Raw genomic sequence first — 19799 nt, forward strand, 5'->3', positions numbered from 1 at the left:
GGTTAAGAATAGCTGCCTAACAGACAGAGTTTCTGCCTGGATGCTGACCAAGTCCTGAGAACAAACGGCAGTGATGACATACAATATGGAAAACTGAACCATCCTGGTAAAAATGGTTAAAAGGAGCTTGATGCAGCGGTGCACAACTGTAATCCCAGTTGCTGGGGTATAGGAGCTAATTTAGGAAATTAAAAGTTTAAGACTAGCCTGGGAAGCTGACCCATCTGTTTCAAAACATAAATTTATAAAGGAGTGGGGCCAGTTGTGGTGGTACACACCTGCAATCTCAGTACTCAGAAGGCTGAGGCAGGAGGATTACTGTAAGTTGAGGCCTGCCTGGGTTACATAGTGAACTCAAGGCCAGCCTGAACCACATAAGGAGACACTGTCTAAATAAACCAAAAAAAAAAAAAAAAAAAAAAGAGCATACAGATGCAGCTCAGGGGTACAAAACTTGCCTTGCATGCATGAGGGCCAGTAACACACACACAGGGTTAGACTGGTGAATTTTATGTTACATAAATTCTCCTACATTTTTAAAAAACAGCAAAGATCCATATACAGAGGGCTGCGCTCAGTCTCCCAGGTTTGGCGCCTCTGTTGGGCCCAGCTCATGTCCTCTCCATGGGCCTGCGCACGTCCAGGTTGTCCAGCTCATCCTAAAGGTGACTCACCAGGCCGGAGGTCCACAGCCACCTCCTGCGGGGCCATCTGAATGACATCCGAGCCCATGGTACTGGAGCCCTCCGTGCTGAGAGGCAGGCTGTGCAGGACCCGCGTGCTGCTGGCCGGACTCTCGATCTCACCGCCACAGCCGTTCTGGAGGAGGTTTGCCTTCAGGTCACACCGGGAGGTGACTGACCTCGAGCTGCCAAAGACCTGGGGGGAAACAGAGGCACATACAGGAGGTGCTGGGTCATCTCTGCAGCACATCTCTCTATCCCGTTTGAGCCACTAAAACTGGAGACATTGATAATCCCCATCCCAAAAGACTCACTGAGAATTGGGAGGATTAACAGAGTGGCAGATGAGAAAGTATTCGTAACTGTAAGCATTTTATAAAAATGTTTGGTTTTAGCTAGGTATGGTAGCATATACCTGAAATCCCAGCACTCTGGGAGGCTGAGACAAGATGGTTACAAATTTGAGCCCCGCCTGGACAATTTAACCAGCCTATGTCTCAAAATAAGGTCTGGGGGCATAGCTCACTGTAAAAGCTCTGGGTTCAATCTCCAGTATCACCAAAAGAAATGAAAGGAAAGGTTTCGTCATTATTTTGATAATTGAAATTTTCCCTTCTACTTCATCAGCCAAAGAAATTGAAATAGTCAAAGTTTATGCAGATAATTTGTATGTGTGTATATGTGTGCAGTGTTAGGACACGAACCCAGGATGCTCTACCACTGAGCTACCTGTCAACACCTTTTTATTTTTTATTTTGAGACAGAGTCTAAGTCCCAGAATTTGAGATCCTTCTGTATCAGCCTCCCAAATAGATGGGATTTCAGGCATGTGCCACTATACCCAAATAAAGAATTACTTTTAAAGATACATGGTCCTTGTTTGAGCATTTGAAAATGAATTTTTGAGCTTTTGAGTTTGTGCATCAGCTTTTATATGTATTGAATCCTGCACAGCCAATTATGGAGGCAACGTGGCAGCATATATGGAACCCATGACTCAGCCATCCACTCCACTGTGTCAGCAAAAACAATGGGAAGAAAAGGGAAGATCTGTGCGAAGATCTGCACTGCAGTACCAGGATAATATCACAGTCACCTGTAACCTGAGCCCCTAACTATAAGAAAAATATGCCGCAGTACTTCAGTATAGTCATGACAAATAAGTATTTGACGAAGACTAAGCAGAAATTCCAAAAACCCTATTGTTTTTTCTGCCCGTCAGAGAAATATAAATTAAAACTACAGAGAGCCGGGATATCAACAGGATTTTGGACAGATACTCCCAGTCCATGATGAAGGTCCGCCTGCTGGGACCAAAAAGTCCAGATCACGCTCCAGAGACTGGAGGTCTGGGGCAGCCAGGCCCTGGCCCCCACTACGCCCTTCAACTCAGGGCCTCCTCACTCTCCAGCTGTTGGTGGCAGAGCCCTCTTCAGGTTGAGAGACCAGGCTTCCTTGAAGCTGGCTGCATCAACAGCAAGAACCATGGACTCTGGCACCGTCACCTGGATGCCAGCCCGAGAACCACCATTGGTCATGTGAAAGCTGCAACTTCAGTGTGGCATCAGACATGCCAGCCAAGTCAGCAAGGTGCCACCACAAGGGATTCCCCTTTCAGCAGCTCCTGCTTGACAGCAAAGGACTGTCCAGAACACACTCGGACCCAATGGGGCTTCTCAGTGCCAACCATCTCTGCTGCCAGGTGCCACCATCTCCGGGTCCACACAGCAAAGCTGCTTGCAGGTCCAAGCTAGGCCTGCCACTGTTTCAGCTCTGGGGCCTCAGGGTCAGCAGTGAACACACTGTGGACATGGTGGCTCTGGAGGCTTGGGGAGAAAAGCTCCACTTCACAAGGGCTCCCCCAGCTGCGACTATCTCGTACAATCTGAAAATGGCCATGGTGGATTCCCAGCCATGGTGTCCTGCTGCCCTGGAAAAGGACAGAATGTGCTGCAGACCCTTGCAGGGAGCGTCACCCCCAAGCCCCAGAGCATCTCCTCCCTCTCCTGAGCTGTTTTCTAGATAAGTTTAATTCTGAACAAGGACAAATGCCCATTTAAAAAGAGGAAATCAAAACCAGAGACCAAGGGCATATCTTCTGATGCTGATGACCTTCCAACTGCACAAACAATATAAATCAAGAGAATGTCTCACTGGCCACATTTCTAAGCTGTACAGTCAACGGATGCAGATACCTCCAATTATAAACCCTGGGAGAAAAATTCATGATAAGAAAAATCCTCCCAGGCCATCTGGATATGAAACGTCCATGAGCTCCAGGCTCCAGAGACCTGATGCCGGCTCTCTGCCAGACAGCGGAATCCAGCACATTCCAAGCACATCTCAGGCCTCAGGCCTCTTCCACAGGAACCAGAGGTCCACAGCCCTCAGGCTGTCCAAGGAGCTGCGGTGGTCTGGCCCCAGCGACCCCGGCTCGAGTCTGGTGCTTTGCGCCATCTGCTTCTGTCTCAGCCAAGGCTCCTGCAGATTCTACAGCAGGAAATGACTTGGCCTGCACTCCTTGCCTCAGCGTAGGGCTTCGCTGCTGCCCTGGGTGCAGAAACGTCCCTGCCACCTATCAAACTCGAAGGTCAGCCTGATACAGAGCATGGCACAGAGTGGGCTCATAGGGAAGGGGTGGGAGAGTTCTCATTTCAACAAGGACAAGCAGGTGTGAGCTGCAGAATGGGTCACAGTGTTACAGTCCCACAGAATGGGACCCTCAGTGATGGGCTGGTAGGGTTGTTAATGCATGAAAGAGAGCCCACTAGCATCTCTGGAAATGCCCTCATCAAACTCTCCAGGACACATACAGGCCCTCATTAAAGGCAAGTGGCCAACAACAGAAACAGAACAGGAACTTGAAGCATCCATGGGGACCTTTATTTTTATTTATTTATTTATTGTATTTTTTATTTTGCGACAGTACCTCACTTCATTGCTAAATTGCCCATGCTTGGTTCACATTTGCAATCCTCCTACTTTAGATGCTCAGAGTTCTGGGGTTACAGGCATGTGCCACTGTGCCTAGCTATCTTGGTGGCTTTTGACACTGTGGTAATGGCAAAGAAAAGGAAGAGAGGTTGCCCAACTATGCAGCTTTAGTTTTTCCAACACTACTATTGAACCTGTTGTATGCCATGCACTTAATATACCCTGGTAACACCTGCCTCCTGTACATGCTGTTAATTAAAATCCTCTCCCTGGCCAGGTATCGTGTCACAGGTCTATAATTCTAGGAGACGGAAGCAGGAGGATCACAAATTAGAGCCCAGCCTTAGCAATTTACTTACGGAGAACCCATCCCTCCCCCCAAAAATAAAAAATGGGCTGGCTGTACCACAGGAAAAAAAATAACTCTTTCCTCCTAGTCCGAGTGTTATGGGCAGCTCAGTGGTACAGAATGCAGGCCTATGCATTCAGGTTCTCCCGTGAACACCACCAACTGTTGACACTGGAAACTCTAACCAGATGTGGAAGGTTGTTTCAGGTGTTTTAGACGATGGACAAATTTATGCGTGTCTTAAGAAACGGAAGAGGAAGACCCTACAGGCCCCAGAAGAAGAGTCCAGAAGGATGGGCTCCCGGGATGCGGAATAAGCAGCTGAAGAGCCCAGGCGGGAAGTGGGCACAGGTGGGAGCTGGCCACCTGGATGCCGCCTCTTACTGTACACAGTGGGCCAGGTCCCTGCCCAGCTGAGGTTGCCACCCAGCTGGCAAACCCTGTGGATCTGAAGGGACAGCAATGAGTGACAAGCAGGCATCATGTGCCAACAGCACGCTGCCACGCATACTCTCTGCCTGGGGAATATTTAGTTGGCTCATTTAATTCACCAAACAAATGTCTACGTGGCATCTGCAACAGGCCAAAGTTATTCCATTCATTTGGTCCAAGCACAAAGATGCTTTCTTTAGGAATCAATATTTTATCGTGAGCTGGACTCGACCTGGTATTTTTTCATTTCCTTCCCAGCTTGAAGGAAAATAGAGTACTCCCTACCTTTCCTGCCCCAGAAGTCCCATCCTGCTTCCCAGTCTCTCGTCTGCACCCCTTCTCACACCCAGCCCTGTACCCTTCCTTCTTCCCCACATCTGTGCCAAGGCCAGGACCCCACCTTGCTCCAGGCCACAGCAGCAAAGCATCCCCCAGGCATCCAAGCATCTGAGGCCCACTGTTCTCCACAGTGGTCCAGCCTAGCCCAGTCCTCCTCCTGCCAGACCTTGCAGCAGCCTGGTACTGTGTCTTTTGTCCTCTCTGGGGTGCTGACCCCAGATGTCCTCCTGCAGTGACACTGGGCTGCATGCCTATAGCACAGCTACTGATCCACCTGACTCACTCGTGTGTCACTCCTGACCATGGTGAGCAGTTCTTCCTGTGCTCACTGCAATTAGGTGGCCATGTGGCTGAGTTTTAAATGGGAAATGAGGACAGAAGGAATGGTGGGCCACCCTGGCCTTTGACAGGTCAGCATCTACACATTGTTCCTTGCATGTGCCTCGGGAGAGCTGGTGGGGCATGAGCTCTGGGGATGCTGCTCTGGGATCCACACAGAGACAGGCAGAGACCCTGGTAGGGACCTGGCCCCGCCGGTTGGCCATGCAGCAGCCCTCCCTGGACTTCCATCACTGCTGTCTGTGGTCCCTGACTCCTGGGATGCCTCCCAGACTGTGGTTACAAAGGCACCAGCAGTACTTAAATTCTAAGGAGTGAGGATCAAAGCCACTCCTAGCTCTCCACTCTAACTCTCAATACAAATCATGCCCTGAAGGAAGCTTGCCTCCAGGAAGACGGGCAGCCACGTTGCAGGGCAGCATCACTGGAAGGTCTACAGCCAGGAGTGTGGCTCCGCTTTAGCAGAGCGGGAACCCACTAGGGTACAGGGAACTTTGCTAGGAGAGTTATCTGATCCTTAGGATAACCTCACTGACTGTTAACACCAGGAGGTCAGACTTGAGGGAGAACTAGTACACGAGAGGAAGAAACTTAACAGAAGCCCTCCCCTCCAAAGGCTGGTCACATTTCACCAGGAAATGCCTATCGATAGCAGCAATTTCCTGGATAACTCACTTGGTCACTGCTGGGGGACAGGTGTCTAGCAGCTTCCTCCCAAGGTCACACTGAGAAATGAAGACTCAATCATGGTAAAGCTGAGATTCAAATTTTGGCTTTCTAACTCAGTCTGTTTAACATGTGTGATGGCTTGTATCTAGATGTCTCTGCCAAAGCCTCATGTGGTCACTGGTGGGACCTTCTCAGAGGTGGCTGCATCTAGAGTGCGTGGGGCTGGGACTGACTCATGGTACAATGCTGGGATCCAGGGCACTATTAGGGTATGAGTGCTACCTGCCCTGAGTAGCCTGGATAAGAAAAAAGGGGCAGAAAGATGCTGTAAAGTTCCCTGTTATTTTGCTACTTTTTTTTTTGTACCGGGGATCAAAACCACAAGCTGGCACTTGCCAGGCAGGAGCTTACACTGCTGAGCTAAATCCCTGGCCCTTCACAGCTGTCACATGATGGGATTGAATTCAAGGTCTTTGCACTAGACTCCATCCCAACCCTTTTTCATTTTTTATTTTGAGACAGGGTGTTGCTACATTGCTAAGTTACACAGGCTGGGCGTGGGATTGAGATTCTTCTGCCTCAGCCTCCAGACTACTGTGGTTACAGATATGTGACAGAGAGCTGTGAAGATTGGAGACTCTGGGCATATAACAGGCGTCCCCGAACTGCCACTGTTAGCCATCGTAGGTTAAGGAAATTGCTAGACCTCTGAGTCTTTCTCCATGGAGAATAATCCTGGTCACACAGACGAGCCAGTCCAAAGCAGTGAGTCTTGGGTTCTTTTACAAATAAACGTAACAGTGCAACTCATACAGGGAGGGAGCGCTTGTGTGTTGTGGTTCAAACAACAGTTCAGAAAAGTGACACAGATACTTCCTTTAAGAAGCTTAGACACGGATCTTTCCTGGTTAGCCTAGTGAGACCCTGTCACGTCCTTTGCTCACAGTAGTGACACACCTAACATGCTCATCCAAATTCATGGCCCTTGTTATGGTACTTGCAGAACACTAGCTTTTATAGGGAAGGACTGACTGACTGATCACAGTACTGGGGATGGAACCAGGCCCTTGTTCACGCCAGACAAGCTACTACTGTGCTATACCCTTGATACTTTTAAATAAAATCATTCCATAAAGGCTAATCACTAGTATTCATTCTCAGGAGAGCCACACTCAGATGATAAGCAACATCATCTCCTCATCGAGAACTGAAATTCCCTGGAAAAGCCATAAAGATTCTGCAGGCTCCTCAACCTTGGATGACTAGAACACTGTGACTGTGAAGAGATGGAATGTTGTGGGTCGAGAGTCAAAATTATCTTGGGCTATTTTAGGCCTTCTAATAGCTGTCTACCGTAACTTTTGTATCTGACCTAATATTCTCATGTATAGTAAAGAATTCATCACTAAGTTTAGCAGACACTAAGTTTAGCTCCACCAACCCTAAAACTTAGAATGCTACAAGCCAACATCTGAGACCTGTGGAAGAGATTTCCCTACCTTGCTACGACACCTACGTGAAGTTCCTCCCAGTCACTGGAAAATGTATTGATGCATGACTTTCTTTTGTTCTGTGACTGTAAAAGTTCACATTACCTCTTCCACAGTAGTACATGTCATTCAGGGTAACCTGAATCCATGTTCTGAGGCCATGGTCATTCCTATTTCACTCATTATAAAGTTTTCTTATTTCTTTTAAAGCAGAGACATTATTTTATAGGGACACCATCTGCCCAAGGCACGCTGTCAATTGCTAGACAACTCACTCACTTCACAGCTCTCGAGTCATGTGGAATTCTTGTCCAAAGATCAGGACACTACCAGAGTCCTAACTGGTCACTACACAAAAGGTAAGGAAAGCCTCGCTTCCCTAAGACACGACTGACATTCAACACTCTCAAGAGACCCAACCTCCCATTTCACCCTCACTATTTGATCGACTTGGATTTGCCATACTCTGGGACAGTCGTGGGACAGCAGCCCGTGGAACCCGCACACACTTTCACACACAGTGAATGTGTGTGGTGGAGCGGCACCCCCTTCCCCTCCCCTGCTCCATATCCTGACCGCCTACCTCTTTGGAGCACCAGGCACATTTCGGGTGGATCATCAGACACTCTTCACAGGAGGAGGCACTCCCACTAGTACACATGTTGAGACCTTTAAAGCAAGGTAAAAATGCATCAATTAGCTCCTGGTTATAAATCTTATTGACAAGGGCTTTGAATGGCTTCATTCAAAGTGGGGCAGGGATCACTTTATACTTTAACAGAGGGTCGAGGCTAGGGGTACCCCATGCTAAATGCAGAGTAAGCCAGCCATTGGCTGAGTCAAACACTGAGCTCTGAAGATCCACCCTGCAGGCACCCTTGAGCAGCCCCATTTCTTCTGCTGGGTCCACTTAGGTTTCATTTCTTTCCTCCGTAACTCAGCAAACCTTCCCTCATCTGGAAAGAAGACCTTTTACAATCAGTCCACTCAAAAATGACAAGAAGAACAGAGAAGAAAGGAAGATAAGAACTGGTTGAGTTTCACTCAGGTACAAACGAAACAAGTACTATCTCATCACAATCTAGTATACAAAAGAAGTCACTGAAATACAGCGTTGGGTTAATGTAAAGGAAATTCACTAATTAAACATCTACTAACACACCTAGGAGGAAAATCATATCATTGCCTGGTGGTAATGAAAAACTGGTTGAAAAATTTCAAAACCCACCCCTGACTTATCTTTCTTTGTTTTTGTTTTTGTTTTGTTTTGTTTTTTTGGCACCAAGGATTGAACTCACGGCCTTGAGCTTGCCAGGCAAGGTGCTTATGCCACTGAGCTAAATCCCTGGCTCAACGCACCCCTGATTTAAAACAAACACACACACACCCAGGAAACTGCCTTTTCCTTGTAAAAGTTACTTATTTCAAATTCAAGCCAGCCTTCCTCCTCCATCTCTTCCTCCTCCCCCCACCCAACTAAATGGGGAGGGATCCCTGAGGCAGGCTGACTGTGGAAAAGAGAGGAACTCCACCGTAATCTCCCTTTCCCAGCCCACCGTGTTCCCCACTTGTACCTCACACGCTGTGGTAAAACCACAGAAACCCTGTATGTCAAGGAAACAGACCAGAGGGTAGGTAGTTACACTGTGACTTTGGAGAGAAGAGACCCCTGGTGGGTGAAGAGCAGCAGCTGACATGGAGGGCAGGAGAGGCCGGCATGGCCCTGAGACACTAGGAAGGGAGCAGGGAGACTCTGTGAGTGGCAGAACAGTGCTACCCACCAGCTGGAAACCCTGATCCTGGAACCTGGGCCCCCACACGCCCTGGAAATTGCCCTGTCAGGTGTCATGGGGCCTCAGCCCAGGATTCCTCAAATGCCCTCTACTGCCAGGCCTGCAGCAGAGTCCTGGGTGCCAGCTACGTGTGACCCTTAAGCAGGAAGGGGCCTCCCCGGTCAGACCAAGATCTTAGAACACGGCCAGCCAGGAAACGGGGCCCGCCTGTCACCTGCTCTCACTGACAACCTCTACTCAGGGCTTTTGAAACAGACATGCAAGCCTTTAAAAATCAGAGTGTGTGCTGGAAACGGGGTTTAAAAGGTCAGTTTTGCTTTTTAGTCAAATACCCTTAACCTTGCCAGCAACCACTAAGGAAGGAAAAAAAAATAAAATAAAATCTAGAATAAAAGCTAGCTTTCCTCCTCTCTTCAACCTTTCAAGTATAGCCTCAGCTCCCCACGACATCTGTTTTCTTTCTTTCTTTTGGGTTGTATAAAATCTTCCTGTCAAACAATGGAACTGTAGAAGCTTGCAGCTAGAAGTGCTTTAAGACAAGCTGGTAAGGTCACCTCATTACACAGATAAAATCAGGAGAAATGCTGTGTAAGTGACTGGACACAAGGAGCTCTGTCTACAATAATGGGGTCCACCGGGGTCCCAAGCAACAGGGGCCCATACAAGGCCAGGAGGCCTCCTGGTGACACAGGGCTGCTGTGACACTGAGATCCAAGCATCCTGGTGCAGACCTCTAAAGTCCCCAGGTCAGAAAGGAATTTAAGGTCAGAAGTCTTACTTAGGACTCTAGAGGCTCAACACATAAACTCACAAACAACTTCCTTATTAGCAGAGCTTGGTGACTGAGCTTCGGGACTGTGGTTTGGGATTTACAGCTCCGTCTCACGTCCACAGGCAGAGAAGACTGGTCTGTGGTCATCTGGCCTACTTGCTTCAAAGCCCTTGAGCAGTGCACCTAAACAGCTCCATGGATATGAGAGACCCCTGGTATGAAACACTGGACAACTATAAAAATAAATGTAACTGACGCTGCCTTACTAATTATTTCTAGTATTACTCCACATTCACATGCAATAAGCAAGTAGTTTCACTGTACTAAAATTAGGCTGCTGAGCCAGGTATGGCAGGGCAGCCTGTCATTCTAAGACTCTGGGAGGCTGAACCAGGAGAATCACAAATTTGATCCTGCCTGGGCAACCTAGTGAGAACTTGTCTCAAAGTATTTTAAAAGAGGGCTGAGGATGTGGGCCAGTGAGAAAGCTCTATGTTCACTCCCCAGTTCAATCAATCACTCAGGGTGCTGGAGGAGAAATCCAAACACCAGACACCCGGTACCAAGCATATTCCCAACACTGAGCACTAGACTGGGGAGGCTAAGGTTACCCAAACAACAGCCCAGACCCAGCAACCCAAGACCACCAGGTACCAGGTAGCACACAGGAGCTCCGGAACCCAAAGCCATGCTCTTTGGCATCTTTCCTCTCTCCACCTATTAATAGTTCAGAGTCTGGATTGGGCTGAATGAGTCGCTGAGCACCAATAAGCATTTCCAAAAGGAAGGAAGGAAGCAATGAATAAAAAACTACATAACTGCAGGTCACAAATGTCAGCGTATTGTGTGCTGGGTAGGGAGACAGGCGCGGGTGGCCCAGATAGTGCCCACGTCTTCTTTTGCTGTCTGCGTGGTGACGGCTGCCGGCCCCGCTTCAGTTGCCTTTCACCCTCTGGCTTCATGACTCTCCAGTCCAGGGTTTACTGCAAACTATAATCTAAAATTAAACTCCACTTCCAAAACACACTGACTCGCCCCTCTGACCAATCCCGGCGAGGCCACTCCCATGTCTGTCTGACCATTCCTTCAAGAATTGCTTCTCCTAATTCAACCCTTCCTGCCGGCCGTCCACTGCCAACAGCCCGAGCCTCAGGCCTGGCTTCCTCCTGCCTGGCAGCTCGTTCAGCTTCTCCCACCTCGGTCCACTCCACTCCTCAAAGGTCAGATCACTGCCACTGACGCATACATCCTGCAGCTGAGGTTTTCCCAGTCGAAGCATTCAATGGAACAACAGAAATAGAACAGAAGTGGGTACCAGGTTGGAATCCTCCTCCTGGCTTAAAGGCAGCTGGCACTGGGCTGCTCTTCCTCGTGCCTTTACTGTGTCTGTTACATGTTCCCTAAAACAGGCAAAGGTTCCCAGTGCAGAATCTGGTTAACTCTAAGGGGTAATCAAAACATAAAAGCAAAGCTTACATTTCTCAAAACTTATTACAGTGAAAGACACAGTGCCATTAATCCCCCTCCAAATACTTCCCTTCACTTCAGTCGTTCCTGTAGCTTTCTGAAGCAGTTCTGGATGTCCTCGTTCATAAATGTCATTATGAAATGTGATCAAAAATTCAATGAATGCTGCTTACAAGTGCAATCCAATGTAAAGGCAGCTTCCTAAAACATCATCCACTTTATTCACCCGAGCTGGCACTGCGTGGCTTCTGGCTCTTCCCAAAAGTCAAAAAGAGTATGAAGGTAAACCAAGATGCAGACTTGACAGCACAACTAAAGACACCCACGAAACAGGACTCCAGAACTGCTTCAGAAAGTGGCAGGAATGATGGGCTGAAGGGGACTAAAGTGAGAGTGGAGTTATTTTGAGGGGGATTAGTGGCAAGGAGTTTTATCTACTGCAATAAAATTTTTAAAAAATGTAAACACTGAACTATTTATCTTCTATAACCCTACGCTCAAAGATGTTACTATAAAATGCAATTAAGCCCTAGGACAGTGACAGCAAATCTTTTAGAGGCCAAATGCCATACTGCAACCTAAAACCCACTTATTTATCACCAAGTGCCAACAGTGTGCAATTAAAGTTGAAATACTGAGGCTTAGTTTAGAAAACACAACTCTACACTAATATCTTTTGTCTTAAAAGAAAAACACAATATAATACAGATGCCATAAGTTCACCACCACTGCCCTAGGAAGTCTCTAGCTGAGCCAGTTTCCTTCTCATGGTCTTTCTGGGTATCAGGCATCTGATTAACACCCAACTATACTGGCTTCACAGATACGACTTCTGTTTTTGAAGCACTGATTCCCACAATGGAATACTATACAGCTATTGAAAGAATGAGCAGTTCATTCTCTGCATACTGGTAAGAAGCTTACCTTCTACACACTGTAAGTTAAAAATAAAAAGCAAGATATAGAGCAGTACATTTAGTGTTGCTTTCAAATAAAAAAATAGGGGAGGTATAGTTGTCACATGTACACAGAATCATTGACACAAGGAATCTAACAGGAATCATCTATGTAGGAAAAAAGGGGCCCACAGGACAATACCCTGGATTAGACAGTGACAAGAAAGGGTGAGAGACTGCTTGCTCTATCCTATTATGCTTTTTAAAATTTATATGATGGGGGAAATAAAATAAAAATGCTATGCTGAGTTGGAGACACACACCTGTAACTCCAGCACCCAGGAAGGTTGAAGCAGGAAGATGCCCAGCCTGTGCACTTTGAGACTTAGTGAGATCCTGCCTTAAAAATAAAAAGGGCCAGGGATCTAACTTAGTACTTGGGTCCAATTCCTCAACCACTAAGCAAACAAAATAAAAACTTGTAATTCCATCTGATCATGAGAAAAATATGCCAACCCTTAATAGAAGCAAGACCTACAAAATAACGGACCAGTAATCAAAACTGTCAAGGTCATCAAAAACGAGGCACTGAGTAACTGTCCCAGCCAAGGAAAGCCCAAAAAGGTAAAGCAACTCCAGTAATGGGGTCCCAAGACGGGATCCTAAGGCACAGAAAGCCAAAACCAAGCCAGGCATAAGGGCACACACCTACAGCAATAGCAGCTAGGAGGCTGAGACAGAAGGATCTCGAGTTTGAGGCCAGCCTGGACAAACAGCAAGACTGTGTCAGAGGAAGGGGGGGGTGGTGGTAAAACTAAGGAAATCAGAACAAAGTACTAATTTTGGTTAGTGATAAGTATATTACTACGGTTCATTAATTGTAGCAAATGCACCGCACCAATGTAAGATGTTAATGTGAGAAACTGGTGTGGGATAGGTGGGGACTCTAGACTCAATTTTTTCATAAAGCTAAAACTGGTCTTTAAGTTTTTTATGGCAGCTGAAACCACAGAAGGGGAGAGGGAATCAGCCCACCACCGAGCACCTCAACGTCTGCAGTCACTTAGCCTGGCTTTGCCTCCATCAAGGACTCCAGCCACTGCATCCTGACTGGGTCTACTACAGACAGCCTCTTTCTCTCTGTCTCTCTCCCCTAAAACACTTTCTCCTGATGAGCCACACACACACCTGATTGGGAAACCGGGTGCAGACAGGTGAGCACAGGCTGCCTCCCACTCCAGCCTGGTGGCCGAGACTCACGGCCACCCGCCTTCACCCCTGGCGTCAGGTACCGCTCTAGGCATGGTGGATACAGTGCCGAATGACCCAGCAAACTGCCTGCACCCACAGATCTCACACCCTGGCTGGCAGAGCTGGACGAGGAACAAGGAGAAACCAAGGAAGGAGCTGGAGGACCTGGGACAGGGAGGCAAGGCTGACCGCGAGGGCAGGAGGGTGAGGGGGCTGCTCTGCTGTGCTCTCTGGGACGGGAGCACTCCAGGCAGGAGGAGGCAGAGCGGGAGGCTCCCGCTGCTGCACTGGAGGGCAGTGCAGGGAAGCTGTGAGAAAGGCAGGGAAAAGGAGGAGACTCCCAGTAGCCACTGGGGGGTTAACTCCATCCATGACCTGCCTGCAGTTTTAACAGGATCATGCTACCGGGATCAGGCACGGAAGGAGGCGCTAGCTCTGCCACAGATAATCCCCCAGGCAAAGGGGGAGGGGACCCAGCAGGGAGAGGACACCAGGCCATGGCGCTTCCCCCCCAAGCACCACAGCAGAATGAACCGACTGAATCTGCAGCCAACCCTGCCCAGGGACACTGCAGTCAGACGATTCGCTCTACAGGAGCCCAAATAATCCTCACTGACAAGTGGGTCTTTTACATTTTGAAAGACCACTAATCCCACTGCAACTGGACAGACAGAAAATCAACCATGGCCATGGGCTTTCCAGAGCCCTCAGTCCCAGAAACCAGAAATACCTGTTCAAGAGACCCTGTCCCCTGAGCCCAGCTGCACGTGGCCCTGGAAAAGACACTCTATTACTGTGTAACTGTCCCACATCACTGATATTCTTACAAATTCTCAGAATATTTCCATAACCAGGCTGATGAAGAAAAAAGCTGTTACTAAGGCAGGCGGGCACAAAAGGCCTTCAGCCAAACGACTTAGATATTTTAATTCTCCATTGCCTCTGTAGCTAAATAGCATGGAGAACAAGCAGGAGAGGAATACTAATTGAGCTAATTAGGCCCTGCCCTTTCTGCCTCAACCTCCTTTAGAAACCCCCCCTGACTCAGGATGAAGTTAAAATGTTAAAATAGCAGTCTGCCAACCAAGACTGCATTTGCAGCTCCTGTCCTCCCTTGCTAAGCCCGGCCAGGCTGCCTAAAGAGAGCTGCAAACGGCAGTTCAGGGAGGGATGCTAAGGGGAGGGTGCTGCCAGCTCAAGTCTGCTAAATAAAATAAGGGGCTTTTAGTACCCAGATCACTGGAATTTGCAGGGCATTTGCTCAAACATTTGATGGTTTTTGCAAAACAAACAAACAAATAAACACTATCATAGCAAACCTGAGTCGTGCAGCCAGATCACAACACCTCCTCTTTCTGTTCAGTGTGCAAGGGCAGCAAGAAAAAGCCTCACCCCAATTAGACAGGGCCCTGGTTTTGTCCTAGGGTCTAGTCTAGAGATACCCGATAGGGGAGGACGGTGGCTGTCAGCCCAGCAGGGACTTGTTGAACTGTAAGTCAGTTTTCTGCTGGATTTACTCATAATGTCTCTAGTGACACCCAGGTAGCCTTGGGCCGGCAAGTCCTCTTCCTTTGGGTAACTCTATGAAACTGTGTTCCTGGTTGTAAGGCAGACAAGATCTTTAGACAAAGTACCTGCAGCAGTGCTTCAAGAAAAAGGGGGCAGGGGCAGGGGCAGAATTTGAAAAGAAACACAAAATGTGTCAAGTTGGCTCAGCAAGGCAGGAAACTTGGAGAAACCACACAGGCTCCTGGTCTTGAAAGTGTTCAAGGCACTGGGGGTGGGGAGTGGGAGAAGCAAAGGGAACTCTTGAGGCCAGTGACCTGCTGAAACTGGCACAATCTGAACAGGAAATGGCAGAAGACAAACCTGTGGGCACAGATGGGTAAGTGGAGAAAGGAACCCCGGAGGCGGCATTGGAATGCACTGCCTGGCTCAGTGCTTTCTTGCTGTCTGAGCTGAGTCATGCAGGGTAAAGGGCACAGACCAAAAAGCCACTGATCCTTGGTCACCACTATCAGGTCACTACAGGTCAGGGCACAGGTAACTTGTCCTCCTGGGCCCATGTGCAAAAGGAAGACCCTTGTGAGAACATGCATGAACACTGAATGAAGGAAAGAAATCACGACACCAATGGAAAACAATGCCTTTAAAAAATTCTTTGCAACTCTTGAACGACTATTTGTAAGAGAACAATATGTAAACATCAACTAGATTTGTTTATTTTTTTCTTTGAAAGTATGTATTATTTCTATCCGTTTTCTGTTTAGTCTTTCTTTAAATAAAATTTTAAAAAAATTCTTTGCAACTGAAAATGATTTTCATTAGAATCACAGAGTGTCAAACCTGAAGATCTCCTTAGCAGTTCCAAAACTTTAATTTCACAGAACATGAAGACTTGGAAAAGCAAAACAGAAGAGAGGAAATTAATAAGGGTTGCTGGTTTTTACGCTGCCAAAAAAAAGTTAAAACTACTGTCACTCAATAGTAGTAAAGGAAAACTCTTTCGCCGGAAAAAAAGTATATAAAAAAGGCATTTAAACTAAAGCCCTTGTGAAGCAAGGGTCAACTGACAAGGACACTCGGACCAGTGTACTTCAGGGTGACATGTGAGAAGATTTCCCTGGGTTCCCAGGGATCAGCGCTGGTCACCAGTGGTTGTCTGGAACGCACTGATGTACTGAGCTCCAGAGTGACTTTTCCCATAAAGAAATCTTGCCACAGTATTAAGTTTGAATTAAAACCTGAACAGACTTTTTGTTTGCGCAGACCCCTCCTCTGCTCTCACCTGGAAACCTCCTGGGCCTTCTAGTAATAGCGACCGGTTCGGGGAACCACCCTCCACTCCCGCAGCCAGGCAACCACCAGGCTCCGAAGAGCTTAAAAGTGAAGCGCGCACCCCAAGTAACCGCTGGTACTTCCTATGGGAAAGGTAAAAGTTTAAAGCTTCCTTCTGTTCTTTGTTTGCCCGCCAGCCCGGGTCCACACCGTGCATCTTTCCTCGGGTTCCTAACTTCACACTCAACTAGGGATTCTTACCCCAGGAGGCCCAGTGCCCTGGCACGGCCGCCAGCCCGGGGCTGCACCAGGGTGAGGGATCTGCACAGCCCCGCTTCCTCGGCCAGGGCGGCGCGCGGCTTGCAGCGCCCGTGGGTCGCGGGATTGAGCAAGGCAAACATCAGACCCAGGCCTCCTCGGGGTCCTAGGTGGGGTGTGCCCTAGGGGACTCCCCGGGTGTGCGGCGGCTCGGGAGGGACCTGCGGGACTCATCTCTAAAGGAAAGCCAACCAGGACGTGCGTGGTGAAACCCGTGAACGCTCCGTGCCAGGAGCGAGTCCCGCGGAGCCGCCGCGCCACGCGGGGGCTGCAGAGAAGACCCGCGCGCGCCTGGGGTCAGGGGCCGCGGCACCGCTCCACGCCGCCCCGCGCCTCCCGGGCCGCCACAAGAGCTGCTTTGTGCCCGCGAGTGGAGAGCCCGGCCCGGTGCGGGGAGGGCGCAGGCGCTGGCGGACCGGGTCAGCAGACGGGCCGGGCTGTTTACACAGGAAGGGAGGCTCCTCCTCGGCCCAGGAGGGACGCGGGCTCCGGCGCGAGGCGGAGACCTGCGAGTGTCCCGCGGCGCCGGCCCACCTGGAGGCGCCCCCGGCGCCCCGCACCCTCCAGCGGCGCCCGGTGCCTGCGCAGCCGAGCGCGCCGCCAACTTTCCCCGACTCGGCCGCTCGGCCCGGGCGCGGCTTACCTGCGAGGCGCGGCACGAGCGCGCAGAGCACCAGCAGCCAGGCGGACCGGGGCGCCGCGGCCCGCCGCATGGTGGGCGCCGGGTCTCAAGGGCGGCGCGGGCGGCGGGCTCGGCGGGTGCGCGCGGCGGGGGCCGGGGCGCGGGGGCGGAGGGCCGGGGGCCGCGGCCGCATGCCCAGCGCGGGGCGCCGGCTCAGGGCGCGCGCGGCCGGACGGGAGGCAGGGGCTGCGCTGGCCCGTGCCCCGCCGCCACCATCCCTCCGGGGCGCGCGCGGCCGAGTCCCAGGGCCGCCGCTGCCTGGCTGCCGGCCGGGACGCCGGTGTCGCCGAGCGGGATGCTCGGGCGGGCAGCTGCTCCCGAGAGCTCGGGACGCCCTCGCGCGCCGCACCGGGCACTCGCCTCCGCCCCTTCCCTCGCCCTCCGGCCCGCCGGGCTTCTGCTTTCTCCTTCTCCCCTCCCTCGCTCCCCTCCAGCCCAGCCAGGCCGCAGCCCGGTCAGTTTACTGCTAGGCGGGGCGGGGCGGGGCTTGCTCTGGGCCGGGCTGGCTCCGCCCTGAGCGGGACTGGCGGGAGGCACGGAGGGCCCAGGCGCCCAGGTGCAAATCCTTTCTGTTGCTCCTTAGGGTTGGGGGTCTAAAATTACACGGGAGAGGCAGGGCAAACTCCACTACTAGAGTTTAGATTACTTGGACTAAAAGTGATTATTAGACTTCAGGAGCCAGAGCCAGTATTGCCCTTCTGGTCCTCTTCCGCCGGACTTCCCAGCCAGCCCAGCTGAGGCGCCCGCCAATGCAGCCTCAGGGCAACACACTGAAAGGGTAGAGGAGTGTGTGGTGGTTATTTTTGTTTTGTTGCTGGGACAAAACACCGGATGTCCCTAATTAAGGAAGGAAAGTTTGTGGAGGTATCATTCCATACCTGGCTGGCTCCAAGGCAGGGTGACATAGCAGAGGGCAACAGTTCATGGTCCTTGCAAGATAGGAAAAGCAACAAGAGCAAAAAGAGAGGCGAGAAGAGAGAAGATTCTTTCTGTCCCTCATACTGTATGTAGGCCACCCATCCGAGCAGTCACACCCATGATCCCAGCATTGGACTGAGAATCAATCATAAATTCTACAAGCCTGCCCCCATCACTGTATGACGCTTTGTGGGGGGTGTGGGGGGGGGGACACCCAGACAGAAACCATAACATTCCACCCCTGGGCCCCCCAAAGATTTATGCATATCCCTTTTTGCAAAAGTCCATCTCCAAGAGTTGCCAAACTTCTAACAATTCCGTAGTCTTCTCTGAGATTTAAAGCAAACTCTTAGCTGTGGGCCCCTGTACAAATAAAAACAAAGTTAAATGCTTCCAATATACAATGACACAAGATAAACATTTTCATTCCAACGGGTACAAATGGGTTACAAAGCATTGGGACCAAAGCAAGTCCAAAGTGCCGCAGGGCAAACATTAAGTCCTATAGTTCCATATAGACCAAAGTAAACTCTGGTAACTTGTGAGCTCCAAAAGGTTGTATAACTCTGCCCCTATAGCACTTCCAGTGGTTATAACTCCCAGGGCTTCTCTCCTATGCCCACTCTGCTCAGTCCTTGCAGCTTTCCTTAGGTGATCCACATTCCTAGCTTTTCCAAAATTCTGGGTTGTCCCCTGCACCTTCACATACTGCCTTCTCAGGAGCACACTGGCCTGGTCTCCCAGGACTTCTTCTGAAATCAGGATGGAAGCCTTTTTAACCTCAGAACTGTTGCATTCTGTATGTGCCTAAAACCAGCACCACATGGATGATGCCAATGTCCACTGCCAGCTGGAGCAAGTATCCAGGCTTTCCTGTCTCGACTGTAGGGGTCAAGAGCTGGATTGCTTTGCACTCTGAACTTGATTCTGAGGAACAAATTCGCTATGTGACTGCCATTCTGGAACTCTGTATGGCTCCCACCATTTTGGAATGTGGTGCAGCTGCCACTGCCATCCTGGAACTCAGTGTGGCTGCTGCCATTCTGGAACGTGGTGCTTGATGGCTTTGTTCTCAAAGTGAAGACTTTCACTTTTGCAGTTTTGAGATTACAAAGCATGGAACCTACTGCTGCTTGTGATGCCCTAAGGCTGTCTTTTCTAGTCTCTTCTCTATTCTTATCTCTCAACAGTAGAGATTTCAGTTCTATCTTTGCAGTCTACAGCTTTACTGGAGCATCCTCTTTGGCCAAACGCAGAACATTTTAAAACATCCTGCTGGGCTCTTTGCTCTTGATTTATAACATAAATCTGGCTTTAAAAATCCAACAATAGGGGCTGGGGATTTAGCTCAGTGGCATAAGCACCTGCCTTGCAAGTGCGTGGCTGTGCATTTGATCCCTGGTACGGATTTAAAAAAAAAAAAAAACAACAATAGACATGCCATTGCCCCAACAGTAGACTGCCTTGAAATTTTTCCTGCCAGGTTAGTCAACTGCTCTTAATCTAAGTATCAGGCAAAACCTCTAAACATGAGCAAAATGTAGACAAACTTTCTGACAAGATTTAATACACATCATCTGGAGCGCAATAATTAATGCAGTCCTTCCCAGCAAAAACCTCCCAAATCTGGTTTTTTTTAAATCAGTACTGGGAATCAAACTCACGATGGCGTGCTTGCAAGGCAGGCTC

The 19799-nt window shown here is 49.6% G+C and overlaps 1 protein-coding gene across 2 annotated transcripts in view; it reads right to left on the reverse strand.

Annotated features, from left to right (window-relative positions):
- Positions 1 to 17628, reverse strand: part of Itgb5 (integrin subunit beta 5) — a 105585-nt gene extending 87957 nt beyond the window's left edge. Inside the window, exons 1-3 of one of the 2 annotated variants that reach the window (XM_063225113.1) lie at positions 17154 to 17628; positions 7819 to 7904; positions 675 to 879 (exon numbers count right to left, since the gene is read on the reverse strand). In XM_063225113.1, coding sequence (XP_063081183.1) covers positions 675 to 879; positions 7819 to 7904; positions 17154 to 17223 — 361 coding nt within the window. In that variant the 5' untranslated portion in view covers positions 17224 to 17628. Of the gene's footprint in view, positions 1 to 674; positions 880 to 7818; positions 7905 to 16202; positions 16333 to 17153 lie in introns of those variants that run through there. The other variant, XM_063225114.1, reaches the window with a different exon arrangement.
- Positions 17629 to 19799: the final 2171 nt, after the last annotated feature.

This window comes from Cavia porcellus, unplaced genomic scaffold, assembly GCF_034190915.1.
Source record: "Cavia porcellus strain 051 isolate PalLab524CR breed Dunkin Hartley unplaced genomic scaffold, mCavPor4.1 scaffold_15, whole genome shotgun sequence".
Taxonomy (NCBI): domain Eukaryota; kingdom Metazoa; phylum Chordata; class Mammalia; order Rodentia; family Caviidae; genus Cavia; species Cavia porcellus.